This window comes from Penicillium manginii (genome assembly GCF_028828005.1).
Source record: "Penicillium manginii strain IBT 31320 chromosome Unknown utg000010l:1.0-1143873.0:1.0-1144522.0, whole genome shotgun sequence".
Taxonomy (NCBI): domain Eukaryota; kingdom Fungi; phylum Ascomycota; class Eurotiomycetes; order Eurotiales; family Aspergillaceae; genus Penicillium; species Penicillium manginii.
The window spans coordinates 319,747-343,430 of NW_026643111.1; the positions used below are offsets into that span (position 1 = coordinate 319,747).

General features: G+C 47.3%; 8 protein-coding genes across 8 annotated transcripts; 6 read left to right on the forward strand and 2 right to left on the reverse strand.

Annotated features, from left to right (window-relative positions):
- Window positions 1–117: 117 nt before the first annotated feature.
- On the reverse strand, window positions 118–504 carry N7533_013017 (uncharacterized protein; the record flags this gene model as incomplete). The annotated part of the gene is made up of 1 exon (XM_057109667.1): window positions 118–504. One exon carries the CDS (start codon window positions 502–504, stop codon window positions 118–120), a length of 387 nt encoding a protein of 128 aa, XP_056953252.1.
- Window positions 505–4,561: 4,057 nt separating this feature from the next.
- Window positions 4,562–5,317, forward strand: N7533_013018 (polysaccharide lyase family 20 protein; the record flags this gene model as incomplete). Its single annotated transcript, XM_057109668.1, has 1 exon — window positions 4,562–5,317. The coding sequence occupies one exon, from the start codon at window positions 4,562–4,564 to the stop codon at window positions 5,315–5,317; it is 756 nt and encodes a 251-aa protein (XP_056953253.1).
- An 817-nt stretch (window positions 5,318–6,134) lies between these two features.
- Window positions 6,135–7,792, forward strand: N7533_013019 (glutathione-independent formaldehyde dehydrogenase; the record flags this gene model as incomplete). The annotated part of the gene is made up of 9 exons (XM_057109669.1): window positions 6,135–6,254; window positions 6,331–6,356; window positions 6,420–6,463; window positions 6,517–6,690; window positions 6,747–6,872; window positions 6,936–6,950; window positions 7,006–7,384; window positions 7,447–7,519; window positions 7,589–7,792. The coding sequence occupies 9 exons, from the start codon at window positions 6,135–6,137 to the stop codon at window positions 7,790–7,792; spliced, it is 1,161 nt and encodes a 386-aa protein (XP_056953254.1).
- An 822-nt stretch (window positions 7,793–8,614) lies between these two features.
- On the forward strand, window positions 8,615–9,881 carry N7533_013020 (sugar phosphate isomerase/epimerase family protein; the record flags this gene model as incomplete). Its single annotated transcript, XM_057109670.1, has 7 exons — window positions 8,615–8,717; window positions 8,798–8,894; window positions 8,946–9,083; window positions 9,141–9,299; window positions 9,355–9,461; window positions 9,512–9,686; window positions 9,764–9,881. The coding sequence occupies 7 exons, from the start codon at window positions 8,615–8,617 to the stop codon at window positions 9,879–9,881; spliced, it is 897 nt and encodes a 298-aa protein (XP_056953255.1).
- A 690-nt stretch (window positions 9,882–10,571) lies between these two features.
- N7533_013021 (MFS transporter) lies at window positions 10,572–12,343 on the forward strand (the record flags this gene model as incomplete). The annotated part of the gene is made up of 2 exons (XM_057109671.1): window positions 10,572–11,987; window positions 12,041–12,343. 2 exons carry the CDS (start codon window positions 10,572–10,574, stop codon window positions 12,341–12,343), a joined length of 1,719 nt encoding a protein of 572 aa, XP_056953256.1.
- A 1,792-nt stretch (window positions 12,344–14,135) lies between these two features.
- On the forward strand, window positions 14,136–16,340 carry N7533_013022 (DNA cytosine methyltransferase; the record flags this gene model as incomplete). The annotated part of the gene is made up of 3 exons (XM_057109672.1): window positions 14,136–14,208; window positions 14,261–15,836; window positions 15,911–16,340. 3 exons carry the CDS (start codon window positions 14,136–14,138, stop codon window positions 16,338–16,340), a joined length of 2,079 nt encoding a protein of 692 aa, XP_056953257.1.
- A 288-nt stretch (window positions 16,341–16,628) lies between these two features.
- On the reverse strand, window positions 16,629–18,104 carry N7533_013023 (uncharacterized protein; the record flags this gene model as incomplete). The annotated part of the gene is made up of 6 exons (XM_057109673.1): window positions 16,629–16,771; window positions 16,836–17,210; window positions 17,233–17,321; window positions 17,377–17,554; window positions 17,605–17,918; window positions 17,989–18,104. The coding sequence occupies 6 exons, from the start codon at window positions 18,102–18,104 to the stop codon at window positions 16,629–16,631; spliced, it is 1,215 nt and encodes a 404-aa protein (XP_056953258.1).
- Window positions 18,105–19,626: 1,522 nt separating this feature from the next.
- On the forward strand, window positions 19,627–23,384 carry N7533_013024 (uncharacterized protein; the record flags this gene model as incomplete). The annotated part of the gene is made up of 3 exons (XM_057109674.1): window positions 19,627–20,052; window positions 20,102–22,591; window positions 22,626–23,384. 3 exons carry the CDS (start codon window positions 19,627–19,629, stop codon window positions 23,382–23,384), a joined length of 3,675 nt encoding a protein of 1,224 aa, XP_056953259.1.
- Window positions 23,385–23,684: the final 300 nt, after the last annotated feature.

Consider the following 23,684-nt stretch of genomic DNA (forward strand, 5'->3'; position numbering starts at 1 on the left):
TTATGCTATATTAGATACATTTTTTGCGTAGATGACCGATATACAGACTCAAAACCCCATATTACGTAATTCCCATTATTTCCTTCGACACGATGAGAGGCGACTGGTTACAGTTGCTCACATGCCCTCACATTCGCAAACGACATAAGCGGCGCAGAGATCGACAACGCCTCCACCGATGGATGCCCAAGTCTTCTCGGCGTCAAGTGTGACATGAATGCGAGGTTCTTGGGTAATAGTGCAAACGGTGGTCTGCTGGAAAGCAACGAGCTGGGCACTCGATGCGAAGACGAGGCCATGCTTAGCCACAGCAGTGTGGCCCCAAAGCTCTTGCACGGGGCGCTTGACGCCATCAACTGGGACAGCGACATTGGCATTTGCGCCCGACTGATCGTTGGCGAGTTGAATTGTGGCAGTGGTTCTCCACGCGCCCTCGGCGGGGGCGGCGAGGGAAATGGAGGAGAAGAGGGCACAGGCGAGTGCGGCGGCGTTGGTGAACTGCATTTTGAGATTGGTTGTTGGTGATAACCGATTGATGGATTGCTTCAAAGTCTTGAAGAGACTTGAATTTGAAACTTCGAGAGAGAAGATATGATATGACGTTATGAGAGATATTTGTGATAACAATATGAAAAACAAGATGAGATTCAGGTGGTAGTTATAAAGATTTCGATACAATCTGTTCGCATGTTGAAATGAGACCCCGGAATAGGTTATTTGGTTGTTGCAAACAGTTGCTGCCGTCTTCGTCTTAGCTCCAGGGGTCAAATGCTTCCAAGGTTCAGGGGATGAACACAAAACACCGCATCCGGAAACCCATCTAAATTTTCGATAGAGTCCATCAAGCATACGAAAAGAATCAATCAAATATCAACCTTCTAAGCTTGATAACTTGTATCATCCTCATTTCATTTTTACGCAATCTAATGTGATAAGCTTACATGATATTAATCAACTGCGCCCGTGGATATACCAGTATTGTAAATTATGACACCTGTCTGATTATACTATTAAGCCTAAAAAAGTCCCGGAAGCCAAAATATCTCCGTGCATGGCAGATGAGGAGCCAGAGCACGGACACTTGCCGATCGATGCTGTCAAAAATGTATGGGTGTATGGGTTCGGAAATGGAATCTTCAATTTTAAGTCAAGGGTAAGGAGCGTGGCAAGTAGCCCACAGAATAAGCGGGCCCGCCACCGAGTTACGACCTCCATACATCTCACGAACATGCCTAAAGGTGGCTTCCGAGGAATGCTAGGAGCCCGGAATAGGAAGCGGCATGTTTGAGGGGGGGTATCTTGGCACTATGGCCTACATGCCGATCAGCCGAGGCTTGCATTCCTCGGGGTAAGTCCAGAACACGACATATTACTTTTTCTCAGGGCAATAAGCGGTGAAGCAAACTTGTTTATGCACAGAATAATACTCCGGGGATGTTAGCTTGTAGCTAATTTTACTTTGTTGTCAATGTGGCGTCTTACGAGATGAACCAGCTGAGAACTAGCTGAAAATAATAAGCCTGAGCCGATCGCATGCCAATGAAACCTGAAGCATTCATCTTCACCCTCTTAGAAGAATTCCATCATCTGAGGAATTGACGCATCATTTTCTATCCACAGTAGAATATAATCTGCAATTAAACCGGGGATTCGCTTTCTAATTCATGGGATAATTGTGATACTCGCCAAGATTTCCAGATATGCCCACATAGCCTTCAACTCGTTTGACACGCTAACGTGTTCCACAACCGAACGGGCCGGACAACCGAACGGGCCACCCCACCTAAAAAACGCGTCGCGTGTTGCAGCTCTCTTTTTCAAACCACCACCATGCCACCAATTCGTACTGCAAAAACTCAAAAACGAATTGAGCAAGAAGGCAGGATTGAACTTGCTATACAGGCGCTAAGAAATGAAAAAGTAGCTTCTCTGAATGAAGCTGCGCGCGTTTTTGAGGTACCTCGTGCAACATTGCAAGCGCGTTTCAAGGGAAGACATTATCGCCAAACCCTTCGCGCAAATTGCACAAAATTGGATGCAATTGAAGAGGATTCGTTAGAGAATTGGATATTGGATCTAGATGCACGTGGCAAGGCCCCTACCTTTGCTCTTGCAGGAGAAATGGCCAATTTACTACTCGCTCAACGTTCAACTACCCCCTCTCTTACAATCGGTATAAACTGGGTACAGAACTTTGTCAAACGTCGCGATAAGCTTAAAACACGTTTTTCACGTCGCTACGCTGCACAGCGTGCATTATGTGAGGATCCGAAGCTTATTCGTGAATGGTTTAATCAATATTGCAATACTATTGCTCAATATGGTATTCTTAACGAAGATATCTACAATTTCGATGAGACTGGATTTGCAATGGGGATTACTAGCACCTCAAAGGTTATTACCAGTCGAGAGTGGCAGGGGAAGCGCAAACTCCTACAACCGGGTAACCGAGAGTGGGTTACTGCAATTGAGTGTGTCCATCTGGATGGTGTTCTCCCTCCGACTATTATCTTTAAAGCGAAGGTATTGATGGCAGCGTGGTGTAGTACTGTCCCGAATGACTGGCGCTTTGAGATCAGTGCTAATGGATGGACAACTGATGAAATTGGCATTTCGTGGCTCGAAAATTCCTTCATTCCATACGTCAAAAAGCGTCAACATGGTGCCTGGTCTGCCTTGGTTATGGATGGCCATGGGAGTCATGTCACCCCTCAATTTGACACTATCTGCATGAAGAACAATATTGTGCCAATTTGTATGCCATCTCATTCATCGCATCTATTACAACCACTAGATGTAGGTTGTTTTAGTGTATTGAAGCACTTCTATGGTCAGGCAGTACAAGATCTTGCACGTGTGGGCTCTACACATATTGATAAGCCTGACTTTCTTAGTCTATACCCTAAAGCACGCGCAGCAACATACAAAACCTCTATAATTGCTAGCAGTTTTATGGCAGCGGGCATTATTCCATATTCGCCAGAGACAGTACTATCAAAACTTGATATTCATCCCCCATCGCCTACACCACCACCATCACATGGTAGTGATAGCAGTCGTGAATTCATACCTCATACACCATCCAAAGCTATCAATTTTCAACGGCAGGCATCCTCAATCAAGCGATTACTAGTCTATAGGGATATAACCCCTGATAATGACATATATCGACAATTGGAGCAGACTACCAGAGGTGCACAATTACTTGCACATGAGATGGTTATGTTAAAGACAACATATGAGCGTGTAATGGCCGAAAATGGACGTAAGCAAAGAAAAAAAGCTTTACCAAATAGGCAATTACCCTACGAAGGTGGAATTACAGCAGAGGACCTGCAATTGCGTGTACAAATTGAATATGAGCACCAATTGGCAATACCCCCGGCGCCACGCCGCGCAACCAGGACGACGATTGAGAGACCTATACAGCGCTGTGGCAATTGCAGGGAGCCAGGGCACAAGCGGAATAGGTGCCCAGTTGTGAATAACGCCTAGTTTTTGCAATATATTATATGGTGGTTGAGTTATATTCAATATATATCGTCGTAATGGGGTGGGGTGGCCCGTTCGGTTGTCCGGCCCGTTCGGTTGTGGAACACGTTAATGATCCACTACTGCGGCCGTACACTGCGGGCCAAGGGACGGAAGTTGGGATGATCTATCGATTCAGCTTCATACGCCCCATGCTTTTGTAGATGAATGACAGGAGTCTGATTCAATTACCCGTAAACTAGGGGAAAATGGTGAGTTTATTGCATCAAGCTGTTGGAACGCTTGTTCTGAGACAATCGGCCTCAGATTGTAAATTTCCCTGCCCCCCTCAACATAATACTAGACGAAGAGCGCTAAGCGACTTAGCGTGTGACAACTTGAATTGGTCTATTAACTAACTACCCAGGTAACTAACTAGTGCTGATGGATAGGGTCTCATCGGTCCGTCCCGCCCCACCTTGAATTGTTGTTTCCCCAGTGTCAGTGCAACCTTTTGGAACTACAGAGTACTAATTAAACTAAAAATATATCCGTGCATGCATGGAAAACTAGTAATGATCGAATCCCACAAGGAAACTGAACCAGAAACATGCGTAGTGCTTCATACTAGTATCCGGTGACACTAGAAAATCAAGCCATACCAAGCTAATGCTACTAGAATATGCTGTCATCTCTACATCTTGGCGGCGGAAACAGCGGGAAAAATGGCATCAAGTTATCAAGGGAAAGTTATGCCGACGGTAATGTGATATTGATCCTATTAGCGCTGTAAATTTTCGACTAAGAACCAACTAGATCTGATGAACCCGTGCAGAAACCCCACTTTAAGCGATTGTCCGTTTCACTCTATACCGAAAACTGAAGTTGGCTCATCCATCAAGAGAAATCTAGATACCATTAACTCAATCTGGAATCACACGTCAGAAATTGAAATGAAGATTTATCAAAATAGGCGTCCGAAGGACAGACTTAAAAGCATCGTTTTCGCATCTCGAATGCCAATAAGTATCAATCATCTAAAAGCTTCCAATTCTTATACAATACACAAAGCCTTCGGGCAATCATCAAGATGCAATTGAAACTTACTTTGGCTGCGGCCCTATTTGCTCTGAGTACTCAGGCTACCCAGACTTTCAGTAACACCGGAACCCTTACGGGGTGGGATTCTAAGAATCAAGAGCATTCGGGTACCGTCCTGGAAGTGACCAATGTCTATTATGAAGGTCCAACCGCCTTGAAGATGACCCAGGTCTACGACTCCAGCTACACCGGAAGATATCACTCCGAGGTTGTCAAGAACAATGTTTACAAGCGCGGCGACACTGGTTTCTACGGTTTTACCTTCCGTCTGCAGGAGAGCTGGCAGTTCTCTCCAGCCCAGTCTTATAACATCGCTCAATTTATCGCCGACTTCAGCGACACAGGCTGCGATGACTACATGCCTTCCAGTATGGTGTGGCTCGTCGGAGATCAGCTGTATACCAGAGTCAAGTACGGGACGATCTGTGCACAGAAGATCACCACTTTCCCCAGTCTTGCGACCGTGACAGCCGGCGTGTGGCACAAGATTGAGATCCAATCCAGCTGGAAGACCGATGGTACCGGCTATTATAAGCTGTGGTTTGATGGCACGAAGGTTCTGGAACAATACGATATCAACACCACTATCGAAGATGACCGTGCATTCCAGTTCCGTGTGGGACTATATGCCAACGGCTGGCATGATGATGGTGGCATGAAGGGTACACAAGGCACTCGACAAGTTTGGTACGATGAGATCGCAACAGGCACAACTTTTGCCGATGCCGACCCCGCCCAGTGGTGATATCTCCCCAAAAGCCCAGATGAATATCTGTGACGTTTCACCGCAACGGTTTATGGACACTCGTTTCGTGGTGGTGGAGGAGCAGGAAGAAGATGCTCATTTCAGCGATTGAGAGATTATTGGTGCCTATGGGTTCAGGTGTCATTCACATTCAGACAAGCCTCAGTTAGATCTATAGTCCAATATGTCTTTCCACTACCATCTGATACATTTGAAAATTTCCCGTCCCCTCTAAGAATCGCAGGAATACATACAAGCTCTCACGAACCAATTTACTAAATTTGAGAGTAGATCATAAGCGGTCTCATTACCTACTAGTACGCCGAAGAGAAATAGAAGTGAATGATCCCGAGATCCATGGATCTACCACTGGTTAAAATATTTGATTATCTGGTAGTTCTTCCGGCCAGTCTTCCTTTCGCAACGTACCTGGTCCATTAAGGTCTTTAAGTTGGAACGTGAATTCCGAGAACTTACATTTGGATTCTGGAATTACGTATCTGACAGATGAGCAACCACGAATTGACTGGCTCTGCTCCACTCAAGTTAGACTAGTTAAGTAAAACTCGGCGATCGGGAAATATTGCCCGAGTCGAGTGTGGGGAAAGGGGGGGTTTATTTCCCCTCACGGCTGAGAAGCGCCCCGCATCTATAGTAATACAAAGATCTCTGGAAGGCCAAACAGCGCGTTATGACATTTGCCGTTGCGACATAACTCCGAGCAGATCGTACAAATAAATTCAAATACCCCGCGCGACTCACCCGTCACCTGGACACAACTCTCCCCAAAAATTCGACCTTTTCCATTCAGCCCAAGATGACGTCTGCTACAACCATGCAGGCATTGAACTACCTCGGGCCTTACAAGGTTCGTGTTGAAGAGGTAGAAAAGCCAAAGTTGGAGCATCCCGATGATGTTATTGTCAAGGTCACCACTGTAAGCTATATCCATGGATCTTGACTTGGACCCTGCCCGTGAAAAGCGAAGAACTTCAAGTTGACCAAATATCTAGGCTGCGATCTGTGGGTCAGACTTGCAGTAGGTTAAATGAAGGGGGTTGAAGCGATGAGATTGCGACGCGCAAAACTTACCCATCTTTAGCATGTATGAAGGACGAACGGCCGCAGAGCCAGGAATCACTTTCGGTAAGATGTTCGAGCTGACAAACACTGTCAACGATGGCTAAGACAAGAAAAAGGACACGAGAATATGGGAATCGTTGAAGAGCTTGGAGAGGGAGTCACATTATTGAAAAAGGGCGACCGCGTTGTGATGCCTTTCAATGTTGCCGATGGACGCTGCCGCAACTGCGAGGAAGGAAAGACGGCTTTCTGCACTGGTGTCAATCCCGGATTCGCAGGTGGCGCATACGGTCAGAGATAATCATGGCACAAGTGATTTTGGTGGTGGTTTTCTGACAACTTGCAGGCTATGTTGCCATGGGTCCTTATCGCGGAGGCCAGGCGCAGTATATTCGTATCCCATATGCCGACTTCAATGCTCTGAAACTCCCTCCCGGCAAGGAGCACGAGTCTGATTTCATTCTTCTTGCAGGTATGTTCAGCAACTTGAATGACATCTGCGTTTATTGGTGACTTTTGTTAATTCTCGTGACAGATATTTTCCCCACCGGTACGATGTACATTTCCGCGCTACAGTTCCCTCATTACTTACAAGGTTCTCACAGGCTGGCATGGTGTCGAGATTTCTGGGTTCAAGTCGGGTGAAAGCGTCGCTGTCTTCGGCGCCGGCCCTGTTGGTTTGATGGCGGCGTACTCGGCTGCATTGCGAGGAGGAGCGAACATCTACGTGGTTGATCGTGTCGCCGAGCGTTTGGAAGCTGCGAAGAAGATTGGGTGCATTCCGATTGATTTCACAAAGGGTGATGCAGTTGATCAGATTATTGCGCATAACGGAGGTGAGGTTGACAGGTCCATCGACGCTGTCGGTTACCAAGCAGTTGGCTCCGATGGATCTTCCGAGAAGGCCAACATTGTCCTTGAGAATATGATCCGGGTGACTCGTGCTTGTGGTGGACTGGGAATTCCAGGTCTCTATGTCCCCAGGTACGTTCTTCGTTTTGCTATCTACTATTTGGTTGCTTCGTGTTTTTGACATTTACTCATAGTGACCCTGGTGCTGCCGACCCTGCCACTGCGAATGGAATGATCAGTCTGAGCTTTGGAAAGCTTTTCGAGAAGGTAAGTCCTTTGAAGATCTGGTAAAACTGCTAGTTCCATTAAAACCAAACTCTGACTTTCTTTTTCTAGGGCCTTTCGATCGGTACTGGACAATGCAACGTGAAATCATACAACAGATACCTGAGAGACCTTATAATCGCCGGGAAAGCGAAGCCCAGCTTCGTAGTATCACACGAGCTAGGATTAGCCGATGCGGAGATGGCATACGATAAGTTTGACAAAAGATCTGATGGGTTCACCAAGGTTTTACTGCACCCCAACGGAGGTTTCTGAGGCGCAGGAGAGGTGAATGAATGATCTACATGATCGACAGCAGATTTTCAGCAACATAGGTGTGTCTCCGTCCATCAAATGGAATGTTAGCCTCCCGCGTACCAAATAGATCTAGCAATGAAATACTGTTTCTACTATTTTTTCAGTATTTTGTCTTGTTACCAGATTAGCAGTCCTCCAACGTCGAATATTAGATAAAACTACGCGGTAATCATTTCAGTCAACTTGACTGGACCAGGACACTAGTCGTCAAAATACACCCAATAAAATAAAATAAAAATTGCATTGTCATGGTTCCAACCACAACATTTTGTGAATCGTCGGGAGGCTATGTATGGGTATAAACGACTACATCTTAGACTGGCATTGAGAGTGAGACTCCCCGCATTGCAGATAACCAAACATAATTAATTAATCACGCAATCCATCGCGGGGTAATTCAAACAGCGCAAGAAAGGAAAGTGGGATGTGAATAGCTGCTGGTCTCTTCTCCGATTTTCTTGACATCAGATCGCGGAGCTTGGAGCCACCCATCAATTCTACAAGGTAAAGTTCGCCGACGAAAGACCCACCATACCCCAAAGTGTTAAAAAACGCCGCACCCGCCTCCACTTTGACCATTCATAGCTCGTTAGTCAATAGCCGTGCCCCGCTATTCCCTACGGGAATTATTCCCATCTTGGGACAGATCGGCGTTGCCCCGATCTGCCCAGGTGGGCGAGCCTTAGATCCCAGCGCAATGAAAGTGATAAATAAATTTGGTCGCATCTTGGTTCAGCAATTGCAGAACTTTTGGAGATCTTGAGAAAACCACACTATACAATGGGAATCACACGCCATAGAACAACTTGGGGAGTGGACAAGGGAGGTCCTGGCCTCGAAAGTTGGAAGGCTTGGTTTCCGGAGCTCAAGAAGCATGGTTACAGTATGTAGGCATCCTCTTGGCAGACAAAAGGCCGGCGCTTTCAAAGAGCTCGAATCAACTGACTCTGCGTACTTCTTCAGATGGTGTTGAGATTGATATCCATCAGCTGGACCCCGTTGCCGAGTTCCCACGCCTGAGAGAACTTCTAGACCAAGTCGGGTTGGAGATAAGCGTTCTGTAGGTTCCCCTCGTCGCAAAGATTACCACAGGTCTAATCTGCCCGGGCAGAGCCCATAGTTCATGGGTTGGATACGTCGGTCCTAGACCCGTTGGTCTAGATGCCCAGCACCATCTCCAAAACTACCGCGATGTTCTCCAATCAACAGTGGTGCTACGACCAGTAGCCATCAACTTCCAATCTGGACAGTAAGGAATCAAAGCCCCCGTTTCAGTGCCCAATCTGAATGCTAATCAAGAATATAGAGACACATGGAGCGTCGAAGAGTCGGTCAAATTCTACAAGGGCACCCTGCAAGTCGATAAGGAGCTTGGTCTGACCGGTCATGTTTTCCACGAGACCCATCGCAATCGATCCCTCTCCACACCATACCACTCTCTCCAAATTCTCCGAGCTGTCCCCGAGTAAGGATCCAAGAAGATAACCTGAGGGATAAATTGCGAAACTGACAAATTGCAGGTTGAAAATCACTGCCGACCTCTCTCACTGGATGGTTTGCTGCGAGCGTATTCTGGACATTAGTGACGAGGACCGCGCACTGCTGGATGAGGTTCTCCCTCGCGTAAGTGAAACAAAGGAAGATCTTTGCATGTCCAAGTTATTGACAGCTGTTCAGGTGGGACACCTCCACGCGAGAATCGGAACAACACAAGCATCTCAATGCCCGAGCCTCTCAACCCCATCTTCGAACAAGAGAGATTGTGCATGGAAAGACTGTGGGCCAAGATCATCGAAAGCTACATTGACAGGAACGGCCCCGATGCGAACCTCATCTTCGTACCGGAATACGGGTGAGTGGCTCCTCCGCGTTGGCATATTTAACATTATCTTCGAAAATGGGAGTGCTAACCTTGGATATATTTATTAGTCCCTTCCCTTACCACCCATACGGGAGTGCCAAGACATATGGAACCGTGGCGGACGAAGAGGGGGCACGTCTTGAAGCTCTTTTCAAAGAGATCATTGCGAAGAAGACCGGTGCTTGAAAGTGATGAAGATAGTAACCCATCGAGGTTAGGAGCAAATACGTAGATTAGACAACACGATCGTGATGGTTTGATGAGTATCCAATGATTTAGATTTAAAAAGAAGAAACGATACTTCGAGTTATTGCGATCGCCTTAAAGCTTTGCTAGTAAGAAATGAACATCATCCTCGAATGTTGGCACCAGCTGGCAGAGAGGCTGGCTGGCAAGCTGCCAGGGACAGTGCGACAGTCCTGCAGTATTGCAATGTTGTGTCACCTCGTCCGTGCTCACGAGCCAGTGAGAGACGAGGATATTAGAAATATCAAATGTCGATCAAGGGGAAGTTGCTTCCCCGGCGGAGATCGACCAACGATGACTCAGCGTCTCCGCGCTTACCTCATCCGTCTCCGAGAGCTTCCAGGCCCGCCAACCTTCAACCTTCCGATCTCCAACCTCTCCAATCCGCTAGAAGACCATTACTACTTGGTGATCGTACCATTCCTTCTACCTCGCTTTATTTGCCCTTGAACCTGCATATTGTCTGTCGTCCACCTACGATACTTATCCTGTGTGCACCGGGCCACACTCGACGCAAGCAGCCACGCCTGCGATCGATTTGTCGACCGCAGGCTGCAGTTCCTCTCGCTTTAGCCTAGGCGGATTCCAAACCGCGGCCGCCGGGCTTACCATCCATCGCTTTTCACGATCATGCCGGCCACAGATAGCACTGCTATCAAACGCCGCTCCTCTACACAGCACTACCAGACCTTTGATACCCCGCCACCGAAGTCGCGTGGGCGACCCAATTCCGGCCAGTCGGAGTCTTCCGGTGAAGGTTCCCACGATGCACACAATGAATCGCCTGACCACATTGGTCAACACTCACCATTGCCCAAACGTCAAATGGCGGTGCTGGCAATTATCGCCCTGGCAGAACAGACCGCACTGAATTCCATCAGTCCCTACCTGCCGGACATGGCATCCACATTCCCTGAGGTGAAGTCGTCCGAGGTCGGCGTATACGTTGGAACGATCGCTTCGGCCTTTGCATTGGCGCAACTCGCAACCAACTACTTTTGGGGTTCACTGTCTGATCGCATTGGTCGCAAGCCGGTCATTTTACTTGGAACCTTTTTGACGGCGTTATGCTTCATAGCTTTTGGCTTTTGCAAAACCCTTTGGCAAGCGATCTTGGTCCAGGCCTTGATGGGAATTGTGAATGGCAATCAAGGCTTGGTATCGACCTGTCTTGGCGAGATTACCGACCGAAGCAACCAATCGCAGGCATTCACCTATCTACCAGTTCTATACGGCGTTGGAGGTATCACGGGCCCACTCTTGGGGGGATTACTGGTCTTCGAGCGCAACCCGTTCACCGGAAAGAAAAGCACATATCCCTACCTTGCACCGAATCTGGTATCCGCGGTCATCCTTTTGTTGGACCTGGCAATCACCGCCATATACTTAGAAGAAAGCCTGGAGGACGCAGATACCCTCCCAAAGATCGGAAAAAAAGTTCGCAGCCTTTTCACCTGGCTTTGGCAGTTCACAGGATTTGCCCCTAGGCCAACTTATGTCCGCGTGCCCCAAGCCGTTCCCTACCCTCACTTCCGCCACACTAGTACCGACAATGACGAACACGACAGCGATTTGGACTCGGCGTCCGAGGTGTCAAGTCAGGCTGGTCATCACGAGGAGCTGACCTGGGACGAGATATTTACACGGGACACGGTCTTGTTGCTGTTGACATATCTCGTTTTCGCTTTTTGCAATGTCTCCTTCAACTCCCTGTTCCCCATTTTCGCACAAGCCAAGCCACCCGCTGGACGTCACTTGACACCTTCCGAGATCGGTCTCTCCCAAGGCTTTGCTGGGGCTGTCACGATCATCTTCCAGATATGCATCTTCAACCGCTTGCGCGATAAGATGGGCAACCGCTGGTCATACCGTGCTGGTCTTTTCGGATTCGTCCTCTCGTTTCTCCTCATGCCTTTTGTTGGATATAAGAGCAAGGAGGGCAAGGGTTTGACAGGAAAGTCTGCGCTGATGGCTGTCGAGCTTTGTTTGGTGCTACTGGTCAAGACCGTCGCCTCCGTCGGTGGTCTAACCAGTGCGCTTTTGCTGGTAAGTCGTACGATCCCGGATAACTTTCCGTTTCCCCTACTCACCGCCAATAGATCACAAATTCCGCTCCAAACCATGCAGTTCTTGGTGCCCTCAACGGCCTGGCACAAACTCTTTCCGCGGCTGGACGTGCCGTAGGCCCCTTCCTCTCCGGAGGTCTTTTTTCATTGACATCCAAGATTCAGCCCAAGGGCGAAGCCTTGGCCTTCGGTGTCTTCGGCATAGTTTCTTTTATCGGATTTCTGATGAGCTTTGGTATCCGCGGTCGATCACTGGAGGCCGATGGATGGGGAGAAGACAGCGATGAAGATGATGAGAATTACAAGTCAGATGACGACGAGCCCAACGGTGCCTAAACCTTACCCGATCGCTGCGCTGCGCTTCACATATCCACCGACATGACTTGACGAACTCAACGCCTCCTCATCAGCCTTCTCCTTGCATTCCGATTACATTAATTTGCTCATTCACGATGAATCGGCGAAGCATTTCCCTTATTTCAGCGTGCTTTTCTGCTGGCGTTTTCCTTTTCCCCACTCCCCATTGAACATAGACGCATTTTGGGATGGCTGTTTCACTATCGAGCTCGTACAACTCTGCTATTCTCCCTATTACTATATTAGATTTTGAGCAATCGAAGTATTACCCGCGGGGCTATCCTTATCGTAATCCCAGACCTTAGTTGTTCCATCTACTTATATCGAATCATCTTTATCAGAAGGAGTGATCGGACATCTCATATTTCACAGTCTTGAGAATCGGATTGTAGGTCGCGCTTGGCATGGCCTGTCTGTTCCACGTGGGCTTGGCGGGTAACTAGTTAACAATTAGTTACTAGTAGTGATACTAATTTCAAGCAAAGGTCTTGTGGCCTCGGGTACTGTCTCAGAAACATCTCATTAGAATATCTAGTAGGTTTTCAAATCTTCTCTAGGATTGAGCAGCCTGGGCAGATACCTTCCTGAGTACACTTGCTAGTGGATTCTGAGGATTTTAATGTCAATTCTGCTTTACAATAATATCTTGGGTATTATTGGCCCTATCATCTTTTTAACGCTTCTTTACGGGAGTGTGAGTCGTAATTAAATGAAAGTTCAATACCTAGGTACTCTGCTAGGTCTAGTATCCGCAGGCAGTGGTAAAAGCTTGTAGCCCCGTTATTTTTGTATTTGAAAATCGCGTGAAGGCTGCTGGAGCGAAGGCTGCTGGAGCCCAGCCCCTTGAAGCAGCTTGAACGCGTATCCCGGATTACTGTTGAATACTAATTCTTATTTATTTTTGCATAGTTAAGCTTGGAAATGGAAATCAAATTAATTTCAGGATAATCACTCTTTGAACAGGCAAGAAGGAATCAAAAAAAAAACTTCATGATTGGTGAAAGACTTTTGCACTTTAACGGACAAAGCCAGTTCGATGAGAGAACATGAGCATGCACACCAATACATGCCTGGGTGAAGGCCACCCATAATTAGTGTCTTTGTGGGGGGGTAGTTCCATTGATAAATGCTTTTAAATTATATGTTAGTGTTCAAATACGGTACAAGGGATGACCCAAGAAGTCTTTGTTACATTTGTGGAGAGAATCTTTGATATACCTTTCACGCTATCCCAGGTCTGCGAATTGCCGGACATCAAGAAAGATCATAGCGACAGCACCAGTATCTTAAAAAATTCCAGAAAAATACCCGAAAAAGCCTCTTTGACTAAAAGATGGGATTGAATCGTCAGTTTTCGAAAGAGAAAATATTCCATTACCAAATCCCCTTCCCGGATCACCACCTCTTGCCCGGGATCCGGATAACCTCAGACATGATCGAAAGACACGCAACCCAGATCTGAGCCTTGAAAAAACTTCAAATAGTCCTCCCACTCACTTTTTTATTCCAATTTCTACTCCCACACTCAACTGATTTTCTCCAGCTTTACTGTCCATTTGCCTTTTCACTTCTCTCCTTCGCCAAACCATCTCACCAACCCTTCGACCTCATAATATACACAGGTGCCCTTGTTCTTAACTCATCCTGCACGGCAAAGAAAAAAAGAACCTTGGGAGACCGCAATACTCTGCCAAACTTTTGGTTCTTCCGTCTTGGCCTATTTTCTTCAACCGGTATCGGCTATCTAACAATCTGAGACTCCGTCACAGTCATGGAGCGTGCATTCGTGGACCTCACCCTGGAGGAGTTTTGCCACGATGAGCAGCCTATTCCCGTTACCTTAAGTAAGTCATCGCATCAAAGAAATTGTGGACCGCACTTCTGATTCCACCCTAGCTGCGAGGTCTGCGCATGCTCATGGATTGGACTTTACGGCAAGACAAGAAGCAGCATTTGCACCCCCCGATCTCACACCACCTCTCTCGAACCCACGAAAGCGTCCTAGAATTCCGAACTCGGAGGATCCTGAGATAGACAGACCGCAAAAGAGGCGTCACATACCTGCCTCGGCTCTGGGATCAGTGAAGCGCGTGCTATTTCCATCCGACGATCCCCCTTCTCGCACTCAAACGACCATTCGCAGAGAGACAAAGACTAGGGACCAGCCCCCCGAGCGAGATATGAAGCCAAGATACGTGCAACGGGTGATACCGAATCGCAGAAAGCCCTCCAGACGGGCTATTGATCTTACCAAGGGGCCCGAGCCGGAACAACCTGAGGACACAGTGATAAGGTCGAGCAACCCACCTCGGTTAATCGAGAGCATTCTGATAAAGGGCCTGAACTTCCAACCGGAGGGTGTGACATTCGAAGTTGGTTTGGATCTACAGCTGGATGATGAATCATTTTTCCGAATAGAAAAGATCACACGGCATGGTCACCGGTATCTCTTCAAAGGCCGTCGTCTTTTTCGTCCAAAGGCATTCAACAACAACAAACTTCCGAATATCATCCCACATGCCAGACATGAGCTTGTCTGGGTGCCTCAAAGAACGAGTCAAGTGCTGCCTAACAGGGTGGTTGGCATCACTAAAATAGTCTTCACTAACGAGCGTAGCTCATGGGGAAAGGCTCGAGTGAAAACTTGTCGTATCAAGGTAGTATACTCATATCGCGAGTCAACGCATGATCACCCAGTGAAGGCTGCGAACTGGGTGGTTCGCGATTTGACGTTTGAGGAGTCAGACCCCGGAAAAGGACTGACCAACAGACAGCTACGGGAGAAATGGAGAGGGTCTACTACTCCGTTCGGTGAAGGAAAGGTCGGTGCTATAGTTCAAAGCGTGCAGCGTCGACGTGAGGACTCACCCGAGATCATTGACCTTGACAACATTCTCCCAACGCCACCATCGTCCCCGCCAACCTCATCCACTTTGATTGACCTCACATTAGAAAGTCAGAATGCATATACCTTTGGTGACGGGTTCTGTGGAGCTGGAGGAGCATCTTGCGGAGCCAGACAGGCAGGGTTGAAAGTGAAGTGGTCTTTTGACATGAACGAGAACGCGATGAAATCTTACGGTCTCAACTTCCCGCGCAATGAGACCAAGTCTCGCAGAGTGGAGGCGCATCAGTTTTTCCAGAAGCCGATGCCATTTCTCCGAGTCGATATCATGCACTGTTCACCGCCGTGCCAGACCTTCTCCCCTGCCCATACAGTCAACAACGAGGTAAATGACGACCGGAACTCCGCATGTCTGGTAGGTATGCGGCAGGCAGTTGAAAGAGTCCGGCCTCGGGTTCTGACTATGGAAGAAACTTTCGGTCTGGAGCATGAGGCTCATAGACCCAACTTGAACCGGGTCATCATGGATTTGATTGAACTGGGATATTCGGTGCGGTGGGAAGTCATCAAGTTGGGCGGGTACGGAGTTCCGCAGTTACGCAAGCGGCTCATACTTATTGCTACAGGGTAAGCTCCCACTACTATTCTCTTTTCTGCGGTCATATCCACTGAATTCATTATTATAACTAACAGATATACAGACCCGGAGAAAATCTCTTCAATTTCCCTCGCCCGACCTACGGCGGCCCAGGCCAACCCAGGCTCAGAACGATCCGTGACGCTATCTTCGACTTGCCCATTGACTCGCCAAATCACGATGTGGCAACTCGCCTGCGACGGTGGTCGAGAGAGTACCGGAAGACACTGGATTGGGACGAGCAAGCGAAGACAATAACCACGGCTGGCGGGCAAGAGAACTATCATCCTGATGGTAGACGGACATTCACCGACCGAGAAATTGCGTGCCTTCAGACATTCCCTCGAGATTATCAGTTCTACAAGACAGGGGCCAGAAAGCAGATCGGCAATGCGTTTCCTCCAATGGCTGCTAGGGCAATCTATGAGGCAGCTAGGGAGTCGTTGCGGAAGACTGATCTGCTTGAAAGCGTGGGCAGACAAATGGGAATGTGAATGAATGGATGAAGTTCGTGGCCAGAGATGAATATGATGCCATGACCTGGACATCATATTAAAGCATTGAAAGTGTAATCAGTGCATTGACTATCAAGAAAACATATTTGCGAAGGGGGTACATCTGAGTTACGGGAGTTCCAATCATCACATCAAGAAAATGCATATTTGCTAGATAGATACCTAGATAGCTATTAGAGTACTAGTCACTGGACTTCATAGCCACTTAGGATCGTGAGAATCATCAAAGTCCCGAGGTCTTCTTCTGAATCTGGTCCGATGCCTGATCTATTCTCTTGTCAATTTCTTCACACATTCAACGATCACATCCATCATTTTTTGCATGAGCTCCAGAGTGAGGTCCTCGCGCACGACAATTCTCATTACTTGGGCATCCGAGCCACCATTTCCCCATCCTTTAATGGTGTAATCTGTAGAATAGCTTTTTAGTCTGTTTCGTAAGAATATCTGGCTTCGTAAATTCAGAGAACTTACGTGGAATCGAAAACTTCATCTCATGTACCGCGTCGCTAAGAGCTGACATGTCGAGCGTAGGATAATCTTTCTTGGCACCTTCAGAAAGTGTAAACACAACAAGCGGAATGCCGGGATTCATGTTGTGATTTCCCTCGCGGCAGATGGAACGTCCAGTAGAACCACTCAAACAGACGAAGTATCCGGTGTTCTCCAACTCCAGACTCAATAGTTTCGCAATGTCAAGGTAGCGATTGATCAGCCTGCGGTACCCGGCCAAACCCTTCTGATAAAATTGATAGTACTGTGAGACTATCGGGGCACTTGACTTCGAAAAGCTGAGGGTGTAGGCAGTTTGCGTTCCGCGAAGGTACGAAGACTCGAGTAGGAGCCCCTCTGGAATCCATTTTTTTCTCACGCCAGACTATCCAGCCGACGGCCAAGAGTGCTTGTCCGTATTTGTGACCAGATGCATTGATTGACTTGACGCGTGGCAGACGGAAGTCCCTATGAGAATTATAAGCATTTTTCAACTGTAAATCAAAGGATGTGGTTGGCTTACCAAACGAAACTTTCATTGCTCGAGGTAAACGGTGCAACAAATCCACCACTTGCAGCATCAATGTGAATGGGAACATCAATTCCAGTATCGCGCTCATACTCGTCGAGCATGTTGGAAACTTGCTCGATCGGGTCATAGTGGCCAGTGTAGGTCGTCCCAAGTGTTAGAAACACACCGACTGAGACAATTAGTTCATTCCACGGAATTGATACTGATCAGAAAACTCACTGGTACCACCATCAATACGTCTCCTCACAGCCTCTGGGCTCATCGAGTAGTTTGTTCTTTCAGATACTGGAATGAATCGAGCTTCCACATCAAAGTAATCGGCAAACTTCTTGACACAGAGGTGCGCGTTCTCACCGATAATCACGTTTGGTCGTTGTTCTGGATTTTCCCGGTTATCGCGCTGCCACTTGCTCTTCATTGCAAGACCACCCAGCATAACAGCCTCGGAAGAGCCCGTTGTTGCAGTACCGAATGGATCAGAGGTTGGGGAGTTCCAGAGATCCGCAATGATTGACACGCAGCGCTCCTGGAACCTGGTTGAATATCGCGAATCAGGATTCCATTTGTCTGTGGTGTCTTGCATCTATTTTCATGGAAGCTTACTTTCTGACCGAGGGATACTCTTCAACGCATGCAATATTTTTGAGCGCTGCATCGGGCATGATTCTCATCATGGCATCGTCAACCGTGGTTGTTGAAAATCTAAAATCGTAAGTCATTGATAATACTTCCCAACTTGAATCTCATGTCTCTTACCTTCCAAGATCCTGACTTGGTGGAGTGTCTTTGTCCATATCCTTGCGCATCATGGTCTCGACAAGTGAAGTAGGAGCTCCCTTAGAAGGCATTGTTGCCTTAAGAGCATCAACTACATCGCTTCTCAGTTCAGTCACCCTGATAGTCATGATTGTTTGATTATGTTAAAAATGTGTTGATTCTCTGTTTCGAACTTGCGGAATGATGTTCAAGTTGTCCAGGCTGTTTTGCAGGATGCTGGTCTATTAATTTATAGCCATGCGATGTCGATAGACCTCCTTGCCACTGAGAGTCTTCAAAATTGCACCATCTTACAATTCCCATTTTGATTGGATTATTAGCAGTCCACTGATCACATTTTACAGATTTCTGCGAATCAATGCAAGCACGTCATGAGACTTTGAGTAGTGTCTTGCGAATCTTTCAGACCAAAATGTGTTGAGCTGCAAAGAATTCGATATGGAAACACAACCGATCGAGAATCAGGCAGACAGGAGTGTTATGCATACCTAGATATTCGTGGATGGCTCTGTGTGACACATAACTCTCTAATTCGGTAAGATGTGCGGCATGCTGTGAGATTTGTCATGGGACCATCTGATGATATCATTGCAACTATAGCTTCAGCGCACGATTAGTTAAAAGTCAGTTTCTATCCGATTGTGTGGCATTGGATGACCATGTGCCCGATCATTGGATTTATCGCGCTGTTAGATCTATCCTGCGAAAAGTTAAAACTTGATCGTAGACCTTTTAGTTCCAAAGTGGCGTTGATTAGCCGATCTCACGGTCGATCGAGGTTCAAGTTGGGGCTCATGTACATATTTCGGCAAACGAAGCCCCTGCCAATGGGAGAATGTCGGGATTTCTTGCATATAGTGCCAGGTGGGGACTGCAGCTGTCTTCAAGTTGGTTGGAAGGATGTAGGGTAACATGCACGGCTTTGGCCAGCACCCAATACCGCCGCCAAATTCCACCGCTCGTTCTGTCGTGTAACCACATCAGCCGATTTGGAGCCAGATTTCTGGGACTAAGTTTTTCCCTGCAAGGTGATCTCGATGCTAGGAGATCTTTATCAGGTAGATGATCAGGTCTTGGTATTCTCTCTGAATAGTTTCAACACACTCTATTTGTTCAGTCGCATGCCAAGACATTCACCTCATCCCATGAAGAAGCTTGTTACACAATTTAGTGGCAATTACGACGACAACAACGTCATTTACGTTATCCAACTGGGAAATTACGAGACCTATGTAATCATTCTCTTACCAACGAAAACCTTAGAAGTGGTAGTCAAGGGGCCGCCACTATGGTCCACGGGTTTGACTGATATAGACATAAATAGGAAGGCAGAGGACATGATTGAGTAATGTACAAGCATTCCAAGCCCTGGAGGTCGGTATTCATTCAGAATTTATTCGTTATATGTGAGCTGCACTACAGACACTTTTTGCGTTTGAATATCTCTAAGAGAAAACCGAAACAATGACTGTGGACCATGAAAACTTCCATGCGCAAAGCGATTCGAAATGCAGTTCACAATTTCTGTGCCTTCCTGCTTCAGGGTTGAATACCCAAGAGTCTATATGTATCGCAAGCTGGGCGTTGTTGATCCGAGACTACTTTGCTCAGGAAAGCCCATCTTTTCTCTGCTTAAAACCCGATGGGCAGCAAACTGCCAGCTGGGACCCCGTCTCCGAGGATCTAAGGGCTTGTCAGCTTACCCTACAACTGGATGGGCAGGATAAAGCAATCGATATAACAAGCAAAATCCAAAATCAAATCCTCGAGTACAGCAAAGAATCTTCGCAAAAACATCAAAATGATACTGCGATTTTCATGTTGGAGACTTCCGAAAACGAAAACAAAATGTTTCACGATGATGCGATGCGATTAATGGAGTTGATCAAGGTGCGTATTTTGTGGAATAGAATCAGGTACTTTGCTGATAAAAGACAAGGTCGATATCATAGGGGTCATGCAGATCGCGCCTGAAGGCGTTTATCTGAGTGTTTGGACTCATCCTTCTAAGCAGCAGCCATTCAAAGACTTCATCGTGTCCAAGAGTTTGTCCCAAGTCTACCAAAGAATATCCATGGAACCTCATACAAAGCTCCATGAGATAAGTTCCATATCTGCCTTTGATATTGAGAGAATCCGGCAATTCACACGCCCAAACCCCGTGAAAACTATCGGAAAACCACACTGTCTGCATGCTTTGATCGGCAAAAATTATTCCAATTGCCCAGATTCTACTGCTATTTCTTCCACAAAAGAGCAAATCACCTATACCGAGCTTGGCCAAAAATCCGCCATAGTAGCCGAGCTCCTCAAAGACAGAGGCGTTGCACCTGGCGAGGTCGTGGGATTATGCATGCAAAAATCTCCATCGGCTCTGGTGGTCGTTCTTGGAATCCTTCGATCAGGCGCAGGATATGCTCCAATAGACTCATTCTCTCCTTCTGGTCGCATTACGCAAATTGTTGAAAAAGCCGACATTCGATATGTTGTGACAGAAGATCATCTCCGCGACAAATTTGAAGATCTCGGCGTGGATTTGATTACATCGGATAACCTGGAACATTTTGAGACTCCGAAGGATTGGCACAAAGAATTCCACACCGACCCATCGACACCAACCTATGTTATGTTCACGTCAGGAAGTACCGGCGTCCCAAAAGGCGTTGCTCACCACCATGAAGCCGTTTCCCAAAGCCTCCTCGAGTGCATCGAATCGCTTGGAATCAACCAAAGCACCCGCTTTTTACAGTTCGCTTCTCTTGCATTCGATGCCAGTATCTTTGAAGTCTTTGCTCCTCTAGTCGCGGGAGGTTGTCTTTGCATCCCTTCTCACAATGAGCGCAGCGGGGATTTAGAATCAGCAATGAACCAGATGGGCGTTACCGATGCTTGGTTGACACCCAGTATGGTTCCTCACATTCAGCCCGAGAACCTGCCCTCTCTGCGCAACCTTGCCGTAGGAGGAGAACCTCCATCCGTCGAGATTTTGTCAACCTGGGGCAAAAAGGTCAACTTTACCAATCTATACGGCTTAACAGAAGCTGGGGTTTGGGACACCATGAAGCCAGCGATGAAGCCCAATGACAGCCCCCGGAATATCGGTCGCGGCATTGGTCGCGTTACATGCTGGATCGCGGATCCGGCTAATATTCATAACCTAAGACCCGTGGGTGCTGAAGGAGAGCTTCTTGTTCAAAGCCCCTACCTTGCGCACAGTTATCTGAAGGACGAAAAAAGACAGAAGGAGACGCTTATTGATCCTTCATTGCTGAAGTGGGCCTCTTTGATCCACGATGCAAAGTCCACCCGTGTCTACCGCACGGGTGACCTTGCTAAATTCACTCCAGAGGGCGATGTGGTTTTTGTCGGTCGGAAAACTGGATTTGTCAAGATCCGGGGCTTGCGCGTTGATCTGATGGAGATTGAAAAGGCGATCAACGAAACACTTAAAGACGGACGTTCTGCGGTTGTCCTATCTGGAACTGACAACAGCCAGGTTGAGATTGCCGCTTTTTGTGAGCTCGTGTCTCCAGAATCGGTATCTCTCGCTGATGAAATATCTCATCAGTTATGCGAAATACTCCCGGAGTACATGATCCCGACCATTTTCATCCCGACCGAGAAGCTGCCTTTGACTCTGTCCAAAAAAATTGATCGCCAGCGCCTTTTTATGGAGATATCAAAGATGGATCAAACCACTGTTCAGAAATATCGCAAAGGTGGATCCCAAGATGCGAACTTGATCGAGATACCGACTGAGAAGTCTATTGCATTTGAGATCAGCAATATAATTGCCGATATGCTTGAAGAAAAAGATCAAGTCTACGCAAAGTCGCTGCGTGGTAAGGACTTTTCTCTCGGCAGGGTTGGACTCACCTCCATGCAATTGGTGTCCCTGGCCAACTCGATAAAAAGAAAATACGGAAAAATCATGGACCTCCAGAGTTTGCGACAAGCGAAATTGACAGTCTGTGGCATCGAGGATATTCTCACAAACCGAACGGAAACACATGGAAATGCAATTGAATCCCGAGATTTGTTAGATGACCTTGCGAAACTGAAGCCGAAATTGAAACTACGCAAGAAGACGGTATTTTTGACTTCAATAACCGGCTTTTTGGGGAGCCAAATTCTGCGGTATCTTTTGAACAACCCAGAAGTTGGTCAGATCATTGGCTTGGTTCGCTCCAGTGACGAGGTTCAGGCTAGGAAAAAGGTGCAACAGCAGGCTGAAATGGGAAAATGGTGGCGGCCCTCATTTGATGAAAAAATTGAGATATGGCTCGGTGATCTCAGCAAGCCCAGGCTTGGTCTCCAAGAAGACCGATGGGATCGGCTTTTTGGCAATGACAGTGTCAACAGAGTTGACGGGATAATTCACAACGGAGCCCGAGTCAACTGGCTGGATGAATATGAGGATCTCGAGGGGGTGAATGTGCATTCCACAGCTGACATTCTCTCAGGGCTGTCCAATATGCGCACCCCTTGCCAGCTCATATACGTCTCTGGGGGGTTATCTTTCCCCGAACCAAGAAACCCATGCAGGTATTGCGAAACGGCTTGCCTCGGCGTCCGGGTATGATCAGACAAAGTTCATGTCAGAGCTTCTCCTCAACGAGTACAATCAACATTTAGATCGACAAGGATCACCCGCGCCGAGAGCTCGAACAGTCATCCCTGGTTTTATTGTTGGGACTCGAGAAGAAGGCATCGCACAAACGGAGGATTTCTTTTGGAGATTTGTGTACAGCATTGTTCGAATTCGAGCTATAAGTGAGGAACTTGGTCATCTCACGGTCGCTGGGGTTGACCAGGTCTCCGCGCTGGTTTCAAATGTTCTCTTCTACCCGAATGACTACAAATCCGATCCTTTGACTTGTCTCGACGGCGTAAGTACTTCGGCGCTTTGTGACATTGTGAGCAAAAAATTAGATGTTCCAATACGACGTATTCGTCACGACCAATGGATGCAAATGCTGCAGCGTGATATCGAAGAAGCTGAATTTGACCACCCATTCTCACCGGTGATGCAATGGTTTGACGAGAACGTATGGCAATTTTGTGGTGACCAAGAGGAAGCAACCGAGAACTCTCTTTTCGCGACAAATGATATCAGAGCAGCCATTGAAAAGAGTTTGGAGTACATGACCCTGGTAGGATACATGTCGACACGGAAAGGGGATCCAAAGGTGGACCAGACTGCCATATTTACTCGCTCTTAGGTAGCTCTTAGAAACTATCCGAATGTATCACTACCAGTGAAAATTTCCACTGAATTCGTTGATACACCTGATTAAATATAGTTTTGACCACGAGTATGTAGTTTAGTCCAAACGTCGAAAATGACCCCCTTGTTTACTTCTCCGATATACATGACGTCATGACGCCAAGCCAGCAAATTCCACTGGCCCGCGCCAACGTCAACTTCAACAACGTCGACGATTCAATAACTCCAGATAGAAGAAAGCGGGATTATCTTGCTGCATTATGTCACGCAATGGTTGAGCCAAGGTCACAGGCCA